This window comes from Scyliorhinus torazame, chromosome 16 (genome assembly GCF_047496885.1).
Source record: "Scyliorhinus torazame isolate Kashiwa2021f chromosome 16, sScyTor2.1, whole genome shotgun sequence".
In the NCBI taxonomy this organism is placed as follows: Eukaryota; Metazoa; Chordata; class Chondrichthyes; order Carcharhiniformes; family Scyliorhinidae; genus Scyliorhinus; species Scyliorhinus torazame.
Window position 1 is genome coordinate 8964431 of NC_092722.1, and position 16521 is coordinate 8980951.

Sequence of the window (16521 nt, forward strand, 5' to 3'; positions counted from 1 at the left end):
ACATCTTTGGGTTGTGGGGGTGAGACCCACACAGACATGGGGAGAATGTACAAACTCCACACGGAGAGTGACCCCGTGGCCGGGATCGAACCCGAGTATCGGTGCGGGGTGGCAGCTGTGCTAACCGCAGCGCCGCCGTGCTGCCCCGTAACATCTGTGCAAGACTTGAGCAGCAAAAGATTTGGGCGTCGCAACACAAGTTCAGTTTCTCCTGGTTAGGAAAGAACCAATGATGAATGGGGATACACAGAAAGATGGATTTTATTTTATAAAGAAAGATGATTCAAAGTGCGAGTGTTTGAAGCTGAATACATACAGAAAGATTTGGAAAGGTTGTGCATACAAAGAACATATTTACAAGTTCTATTCTGATTTTACATTTTGTTCAGTTTAAACCGAAAACAAACAAGACATTAAAATGTAAACAACAAATCTGGGATGGTCTACGGAAAATGGGATCGTAAATCACTCCTCACTTCTTGGTGATTTCCACTCCAGAATAGGCAAGAGCGAGGACTTTATCTCCAGTTCCTGAAAGGTTAGAAAAATACACTTTCTTATTGCAGTGATTGAGTTAGTTCAAAAGGTTTCCTAACATTAAAGAAAAAGTAACTCTTTTCATGACCACTGTATGTTTCAAAGAACTTTACAACCAATTCAATTCTTTCGTAGCCTAGTCACTACGACAATGTAGGAAACACAGCAGCTGATTTACATGTGATAGTGACCAGATAACCTGCTTTGTGCTGTCGATTGAGGAGTAAATATTGAGCAGGACACCTGGGATAGCTCCCCAGCCCTTCTTCAAAATAGTACCTTGGGTTCTTTTACAACCAGCCTACCAGCCAAATGAGGCTTCATTTTAACACCTCATCCAAAAGATTGCACTTGCAACAGTGCAGCACTCCCTCAGCTCTGCACGAGTGTCAGCCTTGACTGTTGTGCTCAGGCCCTAGAGTGGGTCTTGAACCCACAACCTTATTTCTCAGAAGCGACTGTGCCACCAACTGTGCCACGACTGACATGTACTCCATGTCATATAGAACCGTACAACTCCTACAGTGCAGAAGGAGCCCTTTTGGCCCATCGGAGTCTGCACCGACCCTCTTAAAGAGTACCCTACCTGGGCCTACTTTCCCGTCCTATCCCCGTAACCCCACCTAACCTGCACATCTTTGGACTGCGGGAGGAAACCAGAGCACCCGAAGGAAACCCACGCAAACTCCACACAGACAGTCACCCAAGGCCAGAATTGAACCCGGGTCCCTGGCGTTGTGAGACAGCAGTGCTAACCACTGTTCATATGCTGCTTATGATTCAGGCATTTGCCCCATTTATTTGGTGATCCGAGCTCCTTTATATCTTTTCCCACTCTCACGAGGTGCACCTGGATCATTCCCATGGGACGAGGCCAGAGGGATGACGGGGGTAACTTGTGCCCAGATCTCTGCTTCTTCGGCTCTGAGCTGGCTGCTAGCCACCGTGGGTGCCTCTACCTCCCTTTGCAGGCTGACATCCCATCTCAACGCCAGCAGCTCAGTGGAGATGGGAATAAATACCAAATGCAAAAATTTAAACATTGATCTCGCTGTCAGGAGCTGCTTTTTCCGAGAATATACATACACAAGGTTTCACTATCATTTTTTGATTATAATACCAACAGATGCAAAACTACAAGATTCACTGGTAACGTTGCATAATTGTTTAATTTTTAGTTGACAACCTGTTATGGATTTAACTTGGTGCCATTTTAATTTTTTGACCAATTAATTCTATCTTCATAAACTAGTTTAAAGTATCGGGAAAGATCTATTTCTACCTAAGTTATGTGCCGTTTTTGTTCATAGTTGCACCATCAGAATCTGGATTTCAGTCCCTGGCAGGATCACCGTCACCTACCGTACGTCAGCTTGAGACCTGATGTGCCTGAGGCAATTAGGGGCACCAACAGTTGGATATTTTCCTTCCATTGAACTGCCTCAGTGCTCCCACACCGGAAAGGAAACAAAAGTGAGCCAGAGTTCCCCGCTCCTGGTCAGTGTAACTCTTTTTGTGGGTCTTGAACCCGCAAACTTATTTCTCTGAAGCGAGTGTGCCACCAACTGTGCCACGACTGACACGTACTCCATGTCATATAGAACCGTACAATTGCTGCAGTGCAGAAGGAGGCCTTTTGGCCCATCGGAGTCTGCACAGCCCGGCACTTTAACAGCCCAACAATACTGAGTGTCCAGGCCAGCTTTAATTCCCCAATGAGTCTGCAGTTCTCGGCTGAGGTGGCAATTAGAATGTTTTGGGAGGGGAGGGGACGCTGCTCTGCACTGCCATCCAACAACCCACGCCGGGAGCGCAAATGTCGCACTAAAGTCCAAACCAGACTTGGATTGGACTGGATACTTTGGTGGCAGGATAATCTGTTCAAAGACTGAATATTGACCACTCGATTCAGGCATGAGGGGTTCCTGCCACCAGTGGGGACACACTTCCATCAACAACTGGAAAGAGAAAAAGCAGGAAGCAAAAAAAAAAAAATCAGCAAGCAAAAAAAGGTTCAGCAAAATAACCGCTTAACGCAAACAATGTTTTTTAAATAATTTTTTTTCTTTATTCATTTACGGGATGTGGACGTTGCTGGCTGGGCCGGCATTTATTGCCCATTCTTAATTGCCCTTCAGAAGGTGGGGGTGAGCCGCCTTCTTCAACCGCTGCAGTCCCTGAGGTGTAGGTACACCCACAGTGCTGTTAGGGAGGGAGCGCCAGGATTTTGACCCGGCGACAGTGACGGAACGGCCGATATGTCTCCAAGGCAGAAAGGTGAGCGACTCGGAGGGGAATCTCCAGGTGGGGGTGTACGACACTGCTCGCTTCCTCTACACTTCGGAATTTCCCCACAATTCATTCTGCTAAGCTGCACAATTTAACAATACGGTTATGAGACGCAGGGCGATTCAGACTTACCAAGGCCTCGGGAAACTTTCTCAAACTGGCTGAGGGCGGCACTCACATTTGTCAAGAGAAAAGCTTCTTCCTCTGGTGTAAGCTGAGTGACGAACCAGAAAGTTAATTATTTTCTGCATTCTCAAAAGGAGCCTAGAATCACATTCTGCATGGCAATGATAGCTTATGCATTCCACCACGAGGAGTTTTAAAAACACTACAGCAGCAGCATACACACACCTTCGCAGGCATTTAACCCTTACTGCACCAAAAACAAGTAATATATGTACGCACCAACTTATTGGGCGTAACATTGGTTTTTAGTGTTACCTTTTCTTCCAGCTTCTTCAGGGCTGTCAGCACCTCAATCTTCTGCTGCGTGTAGACGTCCCTGGACAGTTTTCCCACTATTACATCCCTCTCCATCTGAAGGAACATAGTAATGCAAAGCTGGACGTTTAAGAAATATTTACAACAATTACATTGCACTGACATCACGAGCACGGCATCTTCCAAAATGTGCTCATATTCCCCGAGAACGGCTGTCAAAAGCAGATTCTCTGACGTTTCCCCTCCAGGACTGTTGGTAAAGAGATGTGTTCACTGAACTACACAGTGTGGAAGCGGCAATGTTTGCTTCCTGGTCTCTGTCACAGCTGTGATGCTGCTATTGACCTGAGCATTGCTCCACAATGGAAGGCAGATTGTTAAATCTGCATCCAGTGATCCAAATAAAAATTGTGCATGTATAAACACAAAGGCAGGCCGACGTCTGGCTTGACACTGACATTCATTCTTGGAAGGTGAGCAGTGCTGGCAAGCCTAGCATTCATTGCCCACCCTTATTTGTCCTGGAGCAGGCAGTGGTGCATCGGAGTGGCTCCCTGATATTTCAGAGGGCAGTCAAGTCAACCACATCGCGGTGGGTCTGGAGTTACATGCAGGCCAGGCAGGGAAAGGATGGCAGACTTCCTTCCCCAAGAGGACATTAGTGAACCAGAGGGGACAATCCTGCGGTTTCATTATTAATGAAATTAGCTTTTAATTCCAGATTTTAAATAAAACAAAGAACAAAGAAACGTACAGCACAGGAACAGGCCCTTCGGCCCTCCAAGCCCGTGCCGACCATGCTGCCCGACTAAACTACAATCTTCTACACTTCCTGGGTCCGTATCCCTCTATTCCCATCCTATTTCTAAGTCTGCACATCCTCCCCGTGTCTGCGTGGGTTTCCTCCGGGTGCTTGGGTTTCATCCCACAGTCCAAAGATGTGCAGGTTAGGTGGATTGGCCATGCTAAATTGCCCTTAGTGTCCAAAATTGCCCTTAGTGTTGGGTAGGGTTACTGGGTTATGGGGATAGGGTGGAGGTGTTGACCTTGGGTAGGGTGCTCTTTCAAAAGAGCCGGTGCAGACTCGATGGGCCGAATGGCCTCCTTCTGCACTGTAAATTCTATCTATCTATTCATGTATTTGTCAAGATGCCCCTTAAATGTCACTATCGTCCCTGCTTCCACCACCTCCTCCGGCAGCGAGTTCCAGGCACCCACTACCTTCTGTGTAAAAAAACTTGCCTCGTACATCTACTCTAAACCGTGCCCCTCGCACCTTAAACCTATGCCCCCTAGTAAGTAACCCCTCTACCCTGGGGAAAAGCCTCTGACTATCCACTCTGCCTATGCCCCTCATAATGTTGTAGACCTCTATCAGGTCGCCCCTCAACCTCCGTCGTTCCAGTGGGAAATGGATTAATTGAATTTAAATTGCATCAGCTGCCATGCTCGGATTTGAACTCGTATGTCCGGACCATCAGTCGTGGCCTCTGGATTACTAGCCCAGTGACAAGACGTGGCTACTGGGTACTTGTGTGAAGTGTAGCTACTTTATTAATTATTTAAAACTGGTTTAAAAGCCGAGCAAGCGTCAGTCCCTTCAACAGACAGGAAATGAAAGTTAGGGGAAAATAAATCGGACACCAAATCAGTAACAAATCTAACACAATTCAATGCAGCTATCATATATGCTCCTCAGTGAACTGGGGGAGCAGGGTGGTTATGGACGAGCAATTCAGAGACCTGGGCTATGGATTTAGCGATCAGAGTTGGAATCCCACCTCGGTAGCTGGGAGAAATTTCAATTCAATCAATTGAATGAATCCGGAATGAAAAGCTGGCGTCAGTAATGGCGACCAGGAAGCGCTCGGAATGTTGTGTAAAAAAACGTCTAGTCCACTGGCCTTTAGGGAAGGAAATCTGCCACCCTTACCCCGTCCGACCTACATCAGACTCTGGACCCACAGCATCGTGCTTGAATTGGCCGAGCAAGCCACTCCGCTGTGTTCAAGGTGGCTGGTCACTGCCAGCTTCTCGGGAATGGACACAAACACTTGCCGTACCTGCTTGGGAATGAATTGTGAAGAAAGCCACAATTTGGGCTTCTCCAGGAGCTGCTCAGCCACCTGAACTGAAAGGAAAATAGTGAACACAGAAAAAGCGAACTAGATGTTTTATAATGACTGCACCCCTACCTTTCAGTTAACATTATCCACCGGAACTTAAGAATGAAATCTTGTGAGATTACGAAACTAGTACAGGGCTGAAAGGGTTAAGGCAATAACATGGTGGGCAAATATTGAATAACCATCGGCTGTGACACCATCTGTCTTGACTTTAACCTTCATATTTACGTATTCACGAATGTCAATGGCACTGCGGAACCTTTCTGCAGATTAATCTAAGCACTGTGGGGTGCTTACCTCTGCCAGTCTAGTCCGCAACTGTCCCGGCTGTTTCTTTGCAAACATTTGGATAACCTCCGGAGTTTGAAAGGCCTGACTAATAGCTGCTTGGATTGCCTGCCAAAGAGAAAGGGCGGGGGGGGAAGAAAAAAAAAAAATCAAACACTTCCGCAAAAGCAGTCACAAAAACAAACCTGATCGAGGGGCGCCAATAATCGGTCCAAATACAATTCCCTCAGAGCTGCAGGAATTAGGTTCCACCCACATGTTTGTGCTGGATAACACACAAGAAAATAGGCTGGAGATAATCCGCGTTTAATTGCAAGATTGGGGATGCGGCAGCCACAAGGAGACCATTCTTGAGCAGGGATGTTACCGTATGGGCAGGGGGACTGCACTCTGGACCAGTTTACTTACTACCCCACAAGCCCATCAGCCAAGCTCAGGCTCCAGTCCGGCAAGAGTGCAATCTGAACCCGAACATCTCCTGGTTAGCTCTACAGGACTGGCACTAAGGCGACCCACCTGGTTTGCTGCCTGACTGCATTTCAGGGCTATATCCTGTGGTTAGCATGCACCCCATTCAATTTTCCATTTTACTCCAGCCTCTGTTCAACATTACCCTCTGACACTCGAAGCTGGTCTGTAGAAAGGTGTGAACACACAGTTTCAAGATTCAGTAACAGACTACTTGACAGCCTCTTTCAACTCAAGCCTAACCACAGCTACAGGCCCTATTAACCTTTCGTAAAATTGCTTGTGCTTCGGTGTGATGCATCGGCAGAAAGTACATGTAACTCGTGCTCGAAAATCACAGTTAAGCGACTTCCCCAGTTCATATCCGATGCTGTTGTGCTGTATAAAGTCAATACTGCAGAAGGCAAATCCTGTACGCAATCAAAGCACTGCACCCAGGAAAAGTTTTGATCAGCCTGCTTTCTATTTCCGTCACAAGATATCCAGGAAAACAGAAAGGAAATACAAAATATTAAATCAGCCCAGTGCCTGCAGCACTGAACTGCCAACCGGGAGGTAGAACCTCAAACCCAACTCAGTTGAATCTCCGATTCAAACAGCATCTCTGACAAGGCCGGTAACTATTCCGTCTGGCTAACGGTGACGCCGGGCTGGGAGGGAGCAACGAACGAATGGGAATTACAACTTGCATTGACATAGTCTTTAATGTGGGAAAATGTCAGAAGATGCTTCCCAGGGATGTATCAAGACTAAAATTGATACCAGATCACAGAAGGAGATTCAGCAGACGCAAAATACTGCAGATTCTGGAAATCCAGAATAAAAGCTAAATATTGGACGCTTTTTGTTGCCTGTCTGCGAGTTTGCCTATGAACTTTAAATCTCTAATTTCTTCCAACTCTGAAGAAAGGTTAAATGTTTTCTGCTCCACAGGTGCTGCCAGACCTGCTGAGTGTTTCCAGTACAGCAGGGTGGCACAGTGGTTAGCACGGCTGCCTCACAGCGCCAGGGACCCGGGTTCAATTCCGGACTCGGGGTGACTTATCTGTGCGGAGTTTGCACGTTTTACCCGTGTCTGCGTTGGTTTCCTCCCGCAGTCCAAAGATGTGCAGTTTAGGTTGCTTGGCCATGCTATGTTGCCCCTTAGTGTCCAAAGGTTAAGTGGGGTTATGGGGTTACAGGGATAGGGCGGGGGTGTGGGATGCTGTTTCAGAGGGTCGATGTTGACTCAATGGGGCAACTGGTCTACTTCTGCACTGTAGGGATTCTCTGATGCATTCTGTTTTTCTCAAGGAGGTAACTGAAGTTTAAGGCTGCTGATGGGAGGAGCTGCTGCTCCCAGGGAGGAGAGGGCGTTGACACGAGCTGAATGCGACAGTTCCTGCTTGAAACAAATACAAACTCGTCAGCTCTATATCTTACAAGCTGCATCCCGCTGAGTTCATCAACTAACGTCATATTGCCAGTCATGATTTTCTTCAGTGACTCGTTGAATTCACTCAGCTGTTCCAATGTTTCTTGTTTTGTTTCTTCATATTCTTCTGGCTCGAGATCCTCTCTGCAACGGGGATGGGGCAGAAAGTATATCAATAAGCAGACATCAAACTTCAGATATACATAGCAGGCATTCACATCGACCCCTCCACCTTTGGATACAGAGCTTTAAGTGTTCCATGGATTATTTCATAGGACTGATTTCCTCCTCCGGTCTCCTCCTCTACAGACGGTGTAGAATTTTTCATTGGGGTTAGGTACTGAGGATCCTCATTTATCTTGATTGTTGGTGAGCTTTAACAACTACTGGCATTCAAGGTAATGAACTATAGGCGGATCACAACCGCTGTTGGGAAAATTGTTGCGAGGCAGCTGGAGGAAGTTTTGGGGATAACCCGTGATCATTCTTTCCTTTCTGAACTCAGTAACCCAGCAGCCAATTGTGATGCGCTTTACAGCCGACCCAATGAGATCAAGCAACTCAGCCCAGAGCTGGGATTAAACTTGGGACTCGATTGGAGGGCATTACATAGCATTTTGTTTTAAATTTAGAGTACCCAATCATTTTTTTCCCCAATTAAGGGGCAATTTGTGGCCAATCCACCTATCCTGCACATCTTTGGGTTGTGGGGGCGAAACCCACACAGATACGGGAAGAATGTGCAAACTCCACACGGACAGTGACCCGGGTCCGGGATCGAACCCGGGTCCTCGACATCGTGAGGCAGCAGTGCTAATCACTGCACCACCGTGCAGCCGAGCATTACGTAGCTACAGAACAATTTGCTCTCCCAAATAAGGAAATGGTTCTCTTTGCAACCGATTCTCATGTAAATACCAACAAACATGCAACAAGCACAGTACAAATACCCCATCAACCTACATGCTGATCCCAGAATTTTTAAACAAAGTTGCTTCTATTCGAACATCTAATTCTGGTTGTAATTTGTATGAGGATTGTGTGTGAGTATAACATCTGATTGTCAGATTCTAATCTTTTTTGTTTTCGAAATAAACTTTCTCCCTCTTTTTAAGGTTTGCTCATCCTTCTATTCACCACACATCCTTTGTTCTATCTTTCCTGCACCATGTTAAGCTTCTCTATGGAATGATCAAACAATTCACTCCAATGGTCGCAAGAGAAATCTTTTTGGTTCCAACTTTGGTTTTACACGGAGCTCATTTGCAGCTGTTGTTTGAATCAAGCGGAGCTCTGCTGTGCACCAACCCATGGTGAAGAGGGGCTGTAAACAGAGCTCTGCCCCGCTACACAGACTGGTCACAAGGACGCCTGGGGAGACATTCTGGGACTGACCGGATGTTGCACTTCCTCTCCCCTTCTGCCTTACAACTACTTCAGCGAGGATCAAGAACTCATTCGGTGCTGAGCATTCTTGTCCTAAAACATGGTAGAAGAATGAGAGGGGATCTCGTGGAAACATGTAAAATCTTGATGAAACTGGACAGGCTAGATGCGGGAAAAAATGTTCCCGATGTTGGATGTCCAGAACTAGGGGTCACAGCCTAAGAATAAGGGGTCAACCAATCAGGACTGAGATGAGGAAGAACTTCTTCTTTCAGAGAGTTGTGAATTTGTGGAATTCTCTCCCACAGAAAGCTGTTGGGGCTGGTTCGTTGGATATATTCAAGAGGGAGCTGGACGTGGCCCGTGGGGCTAAAGGGATCAATGGGGCATGGAGAGAAAGTTGGAGTGGGATATTGAATTTGCATAATATATATAATATTATATTGTCACAAGTATGAAGTTACTGTGAAAAGCCCCTAGTCGCCACATTCCGGCGCCTGTTCGGGTAAGCTGGTACGGGAATTGAACCCGCGCTGCTGGCCTTGTTCTGCATCAAAACCAACTGTCCAGCCCACTGAGCTAAACCAGCCCATAATCATATTGAATGGTGGTGCAGGCTCGAAGGGCCAAGTGGCCTACTCCTGCACCGATTTTCTATGAGCTGGTGCACCCACTCCACCACACACGGACTGCAAAAATTCTTCTTTTCATAATCATCCATACCGAAACCAATTTTATTAAAGCACAAATTTATGGAATTATCAATGACCGACCATCACTTGATGTTATATCTAGTGTGAAATATTTGAGAAAGAGTGTTTGGATTTTTGAGCATTGCCTCTGTATTTACAGTGGTACCTTTCCATTTAGTTTGTCAATGTCCTTTAAGATCAGGTACCAGTGGTAACTATCATTCATCTCAGCACATGAGGTTTCATGGGGATTAGTTTGAGCAGTTGCCCCCACTGCCAAGTGATGCACACAACAGTTTTATTCTGCACCTTCAATGCGTAGGTCCAACGCTCTGCAATCCTCTCCCCAAATCACTCTACCTCTCGGGTTTAAAATCTGCCTCTTTGGTCACTTGTCTTTAATGTCTCCTGCTTCAGATAGGTGTCAATTCTGGTCAGATTACGCTCCTGTGGAACATCTGAGGGATGTTTTATTATGTGAAAGGCACTATAGAAATGCTACACATCTATAGCTATCCGATGTTAAAAACTCCATGGCACGGTGGCGCAGTGGTTAGCACTGCTGTCTCCGGGCAGCGTGGTGGCCCAGTGGTTAGCACTGCGGCCTCACGGCGCCGAGGTCCCAGGTTCGATCCCGGCCCTGGGTCACTGTCTGTGTGGAGTTTGCACACTCTTTTTCTTTTAAATTTAGAGTACCCAATGATTTCTTTTTCCCAATTAAGGGGCAATTTAGCGTGGCCAATCCACCTACCCTGCACATCTTTGGGTTGTGGGGGTGAAACCGACGCAGACACGGGGAGAATGCGCAAACTCCGCACGGACAGTGACCCAGGGCCAGGATTCGAACCTGGGTCCTTAGTGCCCAAGGCAGCAATGCTAACCACTGTGTCATGTGCCACCCCTCGAATTTGCGTGGGTTTCGCCCCCACAACCCAAAGATGTGCAGGTTAGATGGATTGGCCACACTAAATTCCCCCTTAATTGGAAAAAATGAATTGGGTAGTCTAAATTCTTTTTTTAAAAAAAGCACTGCTGCCTCACGGCGCCAAGGACCTGGGTTCGATCCTGGCCCCGGGTCACTGTCCGTGTGGAGTTTGCACATTCTCCCCGTGTCTGCGTGGGTCTCACCCTCACAACCTAAGAAGATGTGCAGGGTAGGTGAATTGGCCATGCTAAATTGCCCCTTAATTGAAAAAAAGAATTGGGTACTTTGCCATCCATGGCAGCATTCATGAACAGTACATTTTCACACGAAGGATCAGAGAGGAGGAAAAAAAGTTAAAACTGAAAGATAAGATTTTGACTGTTCCTGTACTGTACCTGCAGACATCAAGATCCTTTAACTGTTGCATCAATCTGTCCATCTGCTCCTCTAAATTCTGCTTCAGTTTGCTTGTCTCGCTCTTCCCTCGTGATGCCATCTTTATATTGAATTCAAGACAAACAGGGATTATCCCTAATAAATCCAAATGCTCCAGCAATTGTTAAATAATATGGGAAATATTTAATAAATGTGTCTGCAAATTACTGTGTTGAGCAGTAAAGTATTTTTCAGATTTTATGTTGCTTCTAGTGAGAGCAGTAAAGTACATCTCTTTTGGAAAAGGCATTTAATCTGGCAGGAAGTAGCAACTCAGCTCTTTACAGGTACAGTTCTGTCCTGCACTGCAGTTGGAAGATCTCATGCAGAGCTCATCTGGAACATGGGCCCTGGCATTGTGGGCTCAACTGCCTATTCTGTGTTGTAAATTTATCAGTCAGATAGTCCCAGGTTGAAATCGAATGATACAATTAACAGGTCCAGCGTCTAGAAATGCATTTTTTGGGGGAAATAGTTCATCTTTTAAGTTAAATTCTTAATAGGGCAGCACGGTGGTGCAGTGGGTTAGCACTGCAGCCTCACGGCGCAGAGGTCCCAGGTTCCATCCCGGCCCCGGGTCACTGTCCGTGTGGAGTTTGCACATTCTCCCAGTGTTTGCGTGGGTTCCACCCCCACAACCCAAAGATGTGCAGGGTAGGTGGATTGGCCATGCTAAATTGCCCCTTAATTGGAAAAAAAGAATTGGGTACTCTAAATTTTTTTTTAAATTATATAATTGAAGTTTATTTAAGATTGTTCAGTCTGATCGTTAGTGATCCTAGCCAGTAAAAAAAAAGCATAGGAGTGTAAGCCCTGGGGATGGGTACAGAATTTTTTTTTTTTTTTTAGAAGGTACTTTTTTGAAGCATTTGTAAATTTTCACAGTTTTAACACTTTAACATTTCTTACACAACCGAGGGGGTCGGCACACGCAAAAAACATAAAAATAACATCCCCTACTACCCCCGCCCTATTTCCTAATTACCGGTATACGAAGTTCCCTGTCCTTGTCTTACACTACCATGCCTCCCATTTTCCACCCTTCCCCCCCCCTTTGCTGCTGACATTCAATTTTCATTGAAGAAGTTGATGAACGGTTGACACATCCGGGAAAACCCCTGAATTCAGCCTCTCAAGGCGAACTTAATCTTTTCCAGCCTGAGAAACGCTGCCATGTCGCTGACCCACACTCCTGACTTTGGAGGCTCTGACGGGTACAGAATTATTGGCAGTCAACCTGGACTTGCACAGCATCTTTGGGGTTTTCGATCCAAGAACTGTGAATTCACTGTCATTGGGTGCACCAAAGAGAGTTATTCTTCTTAGGCCGTCCCTCGGAGTCAAGGATGACTTACTTCCACACTAAAAATGAGTTCTCAGGTGGCTGAGGAGTCCAATGAGCGACCTACAGTCTCTGTCACGGGTGAGGCAGATGGTGGTTGGAGGAGCTGGTGGGTGGGGTGCCCCGGTTTGCCACACATTCCTTTTGCTGTCGACACTTGGCTTCAGGTTGCTTCCGGCGATGAAACCCAAAGTGTTCAGCTCCTTCACTTTGGGTGGTCCTGGGCCAGGGATTCCCAGGTGTCGGTGAGGCTGTTGCACTTTTTCTAAGGAGGTTTTCAGGGTGTTCTTGAAGTGTTTCCTCTGCCCTCCTGAGGCTCGCTTGGACGTATCAAAGCTCCAGGTAAAGTGCTTGCTGTGGATGTCTTGTGTCAGCCAAGGCAAAGGTACCAAGGGCTTCGGGGATAGTGCAGAAATGTGAATTGAGGTAGGTCAGCCATGTTGAATGGTGGAGCAAGCTCCAAGGGCCGAATGTCCCACACTAGCGCCTATTTATTTTATGATCTCATACCAAACTGTTCAAGGAAGTCGGACAAAATATCTCACCTCAAGGGCAGCACCCCCTCAGGACATAAGTTACTTGAGATGTTCAAATCAAGGGTGGACAGACAGAAACTACTCCCATTGGTGGAAGGGTTTCGACCCAGAGGGCACCGATTTGAGGCGAACGGCAAAAGGAGCGATGACAACGTGAAGAAAACCCTTTTTGCACAGTGGGCGGTCGGGATGTGGAGTGCACGGCCTGAGCACGGTGGAGGCACAATCGATAGCGGCTGTCAAAAGGCTGGATAATCTTCTGAAGCTAAAAGGATTGCAACGCCACAACGCTTCTGGAGAGCCAGCACGGAGGTGACGGGCAGAATGGCCTCCTTTCTTGAAAAATATTAAGGTGGATAAGTCCCCAGGGCCTGATGGGATCTACCCCAGAATACTGAAGGAGGCTGGAGAGGAAATTGCTGAGGCCTTGACAGAAATCTTTGGATCCTCACTGTCTTCAGGTGATGTCCCGGAGGACTGGAGAATAGCCAATGTTGTGCCTCTGTTTAAGAAGGGTAGCAAGGATAATCCAGGGAACTACAGGCCGGTGAGCCTTACTTCAGTGGTAGGGAAATTACTGGAGAGAATTCTTCGAGACAGGATCTACTCCCATTTGGAAGCAAGTGGACGTATTAGTGAGAGGCAGCATGGTTCCCGTAACAGCCTCCCCGAACAGGCGCTGGAATGTGGCGACTAGGGGCTTTTCACAGTAACTTCATTTGAAGCCTACTTGTGACAATAAGCAATTTTCATTTTCATTTTGTGAAGGGGAGTTCGTATCTCACTAACTTGATAGAGTTTTTCGAGGAGGTCACAAAGATGATTGATGCAGGTAGGGCAGTAGATGTTGTCTATATAGACTTCAGTAAGGCCTTTGACAAGGTCCCTCATGGTAGATTGGTACAAAAGGTGAAGTCACACGGGATCAGGGGTGAGCTGACAAGGTGGATACAGAACTGGTTAGGTCATAGAAGGCAGAGAGTAGCAATGGAAGGATGCTTTTCTAATTGGAGGGCTGTGACTAGTGGTGTTCCGCAGGGATCAGTGCGGGGACCTTTGCTGTTTGTAGTATATATAAATGATTTGGAGGAAAATGTAACTGGTCTGATTAGTAAGTTTGCAGACGACACAAAGGTTGATGGAATTGTGGATAGTGATGGGGACTGTCAGAGGATACAGCAGGATTTAGATTGTTTGGAGACTTGGGCGAAGAGATGGCAGATGGAGTTTAATCCAGACAAATGAGAGGTATTGCATTTTGGAAGGTCTAATGCAGGTAGGGAATATACAGTGAATGGTAGAACCCTCAAGAGTATTGACAGTCAGAGAGATCTAGGAGTACAGGTCCACAGGTCACTGAAAGTGGCAACACAGGTGGAGAAGGTAGTCAAGAAGGCATACGGCATGCTTGCCTTCATTGGCCGGGGCATTGAGTATAAGAATTGGCAAGTCATGTTGCAGCTGTATAGAACCTTAGTGAGGCCACACCTGGGAGTATAGTGTCCAATTCTGGTCGCCACACTACCAGAAGGATGTGGAGGCTTTAGAGGGTGCAGAAGAGATTTACCAGAATGTTGCCTGGTATGGAGGGCATTAGCTATGAGGAGTGGTTGATTAAACTCGGTTTGTTCTCACTGGAACGACGGAGGTTGAGGGGCAACCTGATAGAGGTCTACAAAATTATGAGGGGCATAGACAGAGTGGATAGTCAGAGACTTTTCCCCAGCGTAGAGGGGTCAATTACTAGGGGGCATAGGTTTAAGGTGCGAGGGGCAAGGTTTAGAGTAGATGTACGAGGCAAGTTTATTTTACACAGAGGGTAGTGGGTGCCTGGAACTCGCTGCCGGAGGTGGTGGCGGAAGCAGGGACAATAGTGACATTTAAGGGGCATCTTGACAAATACATGAATAGGATGGGACTAGAGGGATACGGACCCAGGAAGTGTAGAAGATTGTAGTTTAGTCTGGCAGCATGGTCGGCACGGGCTTGGAGGGCCGAAGGGCCTGTTCCTGTGCTGTACATTTCTTTGTTCTGCGCAGTCACCGTTCCATGGTTGTTCTGAACTGCGCCGTATCAGGCCAATCTGCCCAACTGGGTCTCCGCTCGGCTGACCAATTGCACTTTATTTCACAGTGTTGACTCCATCCACTGCAGGGCATCGGGGACCCTGTTTTTCAGGAAATTTGGGCATTTAGAGATTATTATAAAGCAATTATTTAAATCTCGCTCACGCAGACCACTCCCCTCCCCTCCCCTCCCCTCCTCTCCTCTCCCTCCTCCTCATTTCACCCCCTCTCCCCAGGGGGTCCCTTGTTTCTCCTCCCCCCAGTCACCCAGCTCCAGGCTGATCTCCCAGCCCCACCATCACCCTTTCAGCCTGGGGGTGGGGGTGGGGGCGGCTCCGGCAGCCGGAGCTGCTGAGGGGAGGCGGGAGCTCACCCTGAGCACCCCCACCCCGGAGGCCCGACGCGCCCCGCCCGTACTCACCTCTCCGACTGGGGGACCCGCCTGGCGACGGACCCACTTCCGGTCCCTTCGCCCAATCAGCTGCAGAGCACCAGCCTCTTCCTGTGTCCCACTCGACCCCGGTCCGTCGGAACATCGCAACCTCATCTTCTGCCCCCCAGGTTTGAGTGAGCCCCATTCCACCACCACTCTACGAATGCTTCCTCATCCAGCATTCACTCTTAGGATCATGGAATGGTTAAAGCACAGACAGAGGCCATTCAGCCCATCGAGTCCATGCTCATTCTCTAAGAGCTACTCTCCCGCCCTCTCCCCACAAATTGTTTCTTTTGAGATAAATATTGAATTGGACTTCTGAAAGCCACGACTGAATCTGCCTGCACCCCACTCTCAGGCAGTGCATTCCAGACACCTAATCGCTCGCTGCATAAAGACATCTTTCCTCTTGGCATCTCTGCTTCTTTTGCCGAATTTGATGTCTGGTTTGAAATCCTCCTGTCAATGGGAACAGCTTCTACCTGTCCTACTCTGTCCAGACCCCTAATCACCGGGGCTTGAGCAATCGGGGGAGGGAGGGTTGAGGATGGGGGGAGCACATTAGCACAGTGCTCAGCACTGGTGCTGTTCACAGCACCAGGGAGCCGGGTTGAATTCCTGGCTTGGGTCACTGTCTGTGCGGAGTCTGCACGTTCTCCCCGTGTCTGCGTGGGTTTCCTCCGGGTGCTCCGGTTTCCTCCCACAATTCCTGAATGACGTGCTTGTTAGGTGAATTGGACATTCTGAATTGTCCCTCAGTGTACTAGAACAGGCGCCGGAATGTGGCGACTAGGGATTGTTCACAGTAACTTCAGTGCAGTGTTAATGTAAGCCTACTTGTGACAACAATAAAGATTATTATATTGAGGGTGGGGGTAGTGTATTGAGGATTGGAAAAGGGAGTGTATTGGGTCTCAGGTTATTTCTTACAGAGCCAAAAGCAGCAATGTTATGGTGAGCGTGAGTGGCGCCAAAGGGTGAGGATACCTGGGGACATTACTGTGGATAATGAAATATTGTTTCAGCCGCAGGCAAATGGGGAAACAAGGAGAGGAAGACAGAGACTGAAGATTCTCACTGAAAGAACTAAAGCAGCGGGGTGAAGGACGCTTTTAAACTAAGGGCTATGAGTTTCCAAAA

General features: G+C 47.4%; 1 protein-coding gene across 4 annotated transcripts; it reads right to left on the reverse strand.

Annotated features, from left to right (window-relative positions):
• Positions 1-243: 243 nt before the first annotated feature.
• Positions 244-15488, reverse strand: lzic (leucine zipper and CTNNBIP1 domain containing). Of its 4 annotated transcripts, none has more exons than XM_072477907.1 (7): positions 15367-15488; positions 10962-11062; positions 7572-7707; positions 5691-5789; positions 3268-3363; positions 2959-3040; positions 244-531 (listed from the first exon to the last, which is right to left on the reverse strand). In XM_072477907.1, the coding sequence occupies exons 2-7, from the start codon at positions 11060-11062 to the stop codon at positions 473-475; spliced, it is 573 nt and encodes a 190-aa protein (XP_072334008.1). In that variant the 5' UTR covers positions 15367-15488; the 3' UTR covers positions 244-472. The 4 variants fall into 4 exon arrangements, with proteins under 4 accessions (XP_072334008.1, XP_072334011.1, XP_072334012.1 ...); XM_072477910.1 differs by lacking the exon at positions 15367-15488 and adding an exon at positions 14814-15073; XM_072477911.1 differs by lacking the exon at positions 15367-15488 and adding an exon at positions 12889-14767.
• Positions 15489-16521: the final 1033 nt, after the last annotated feature.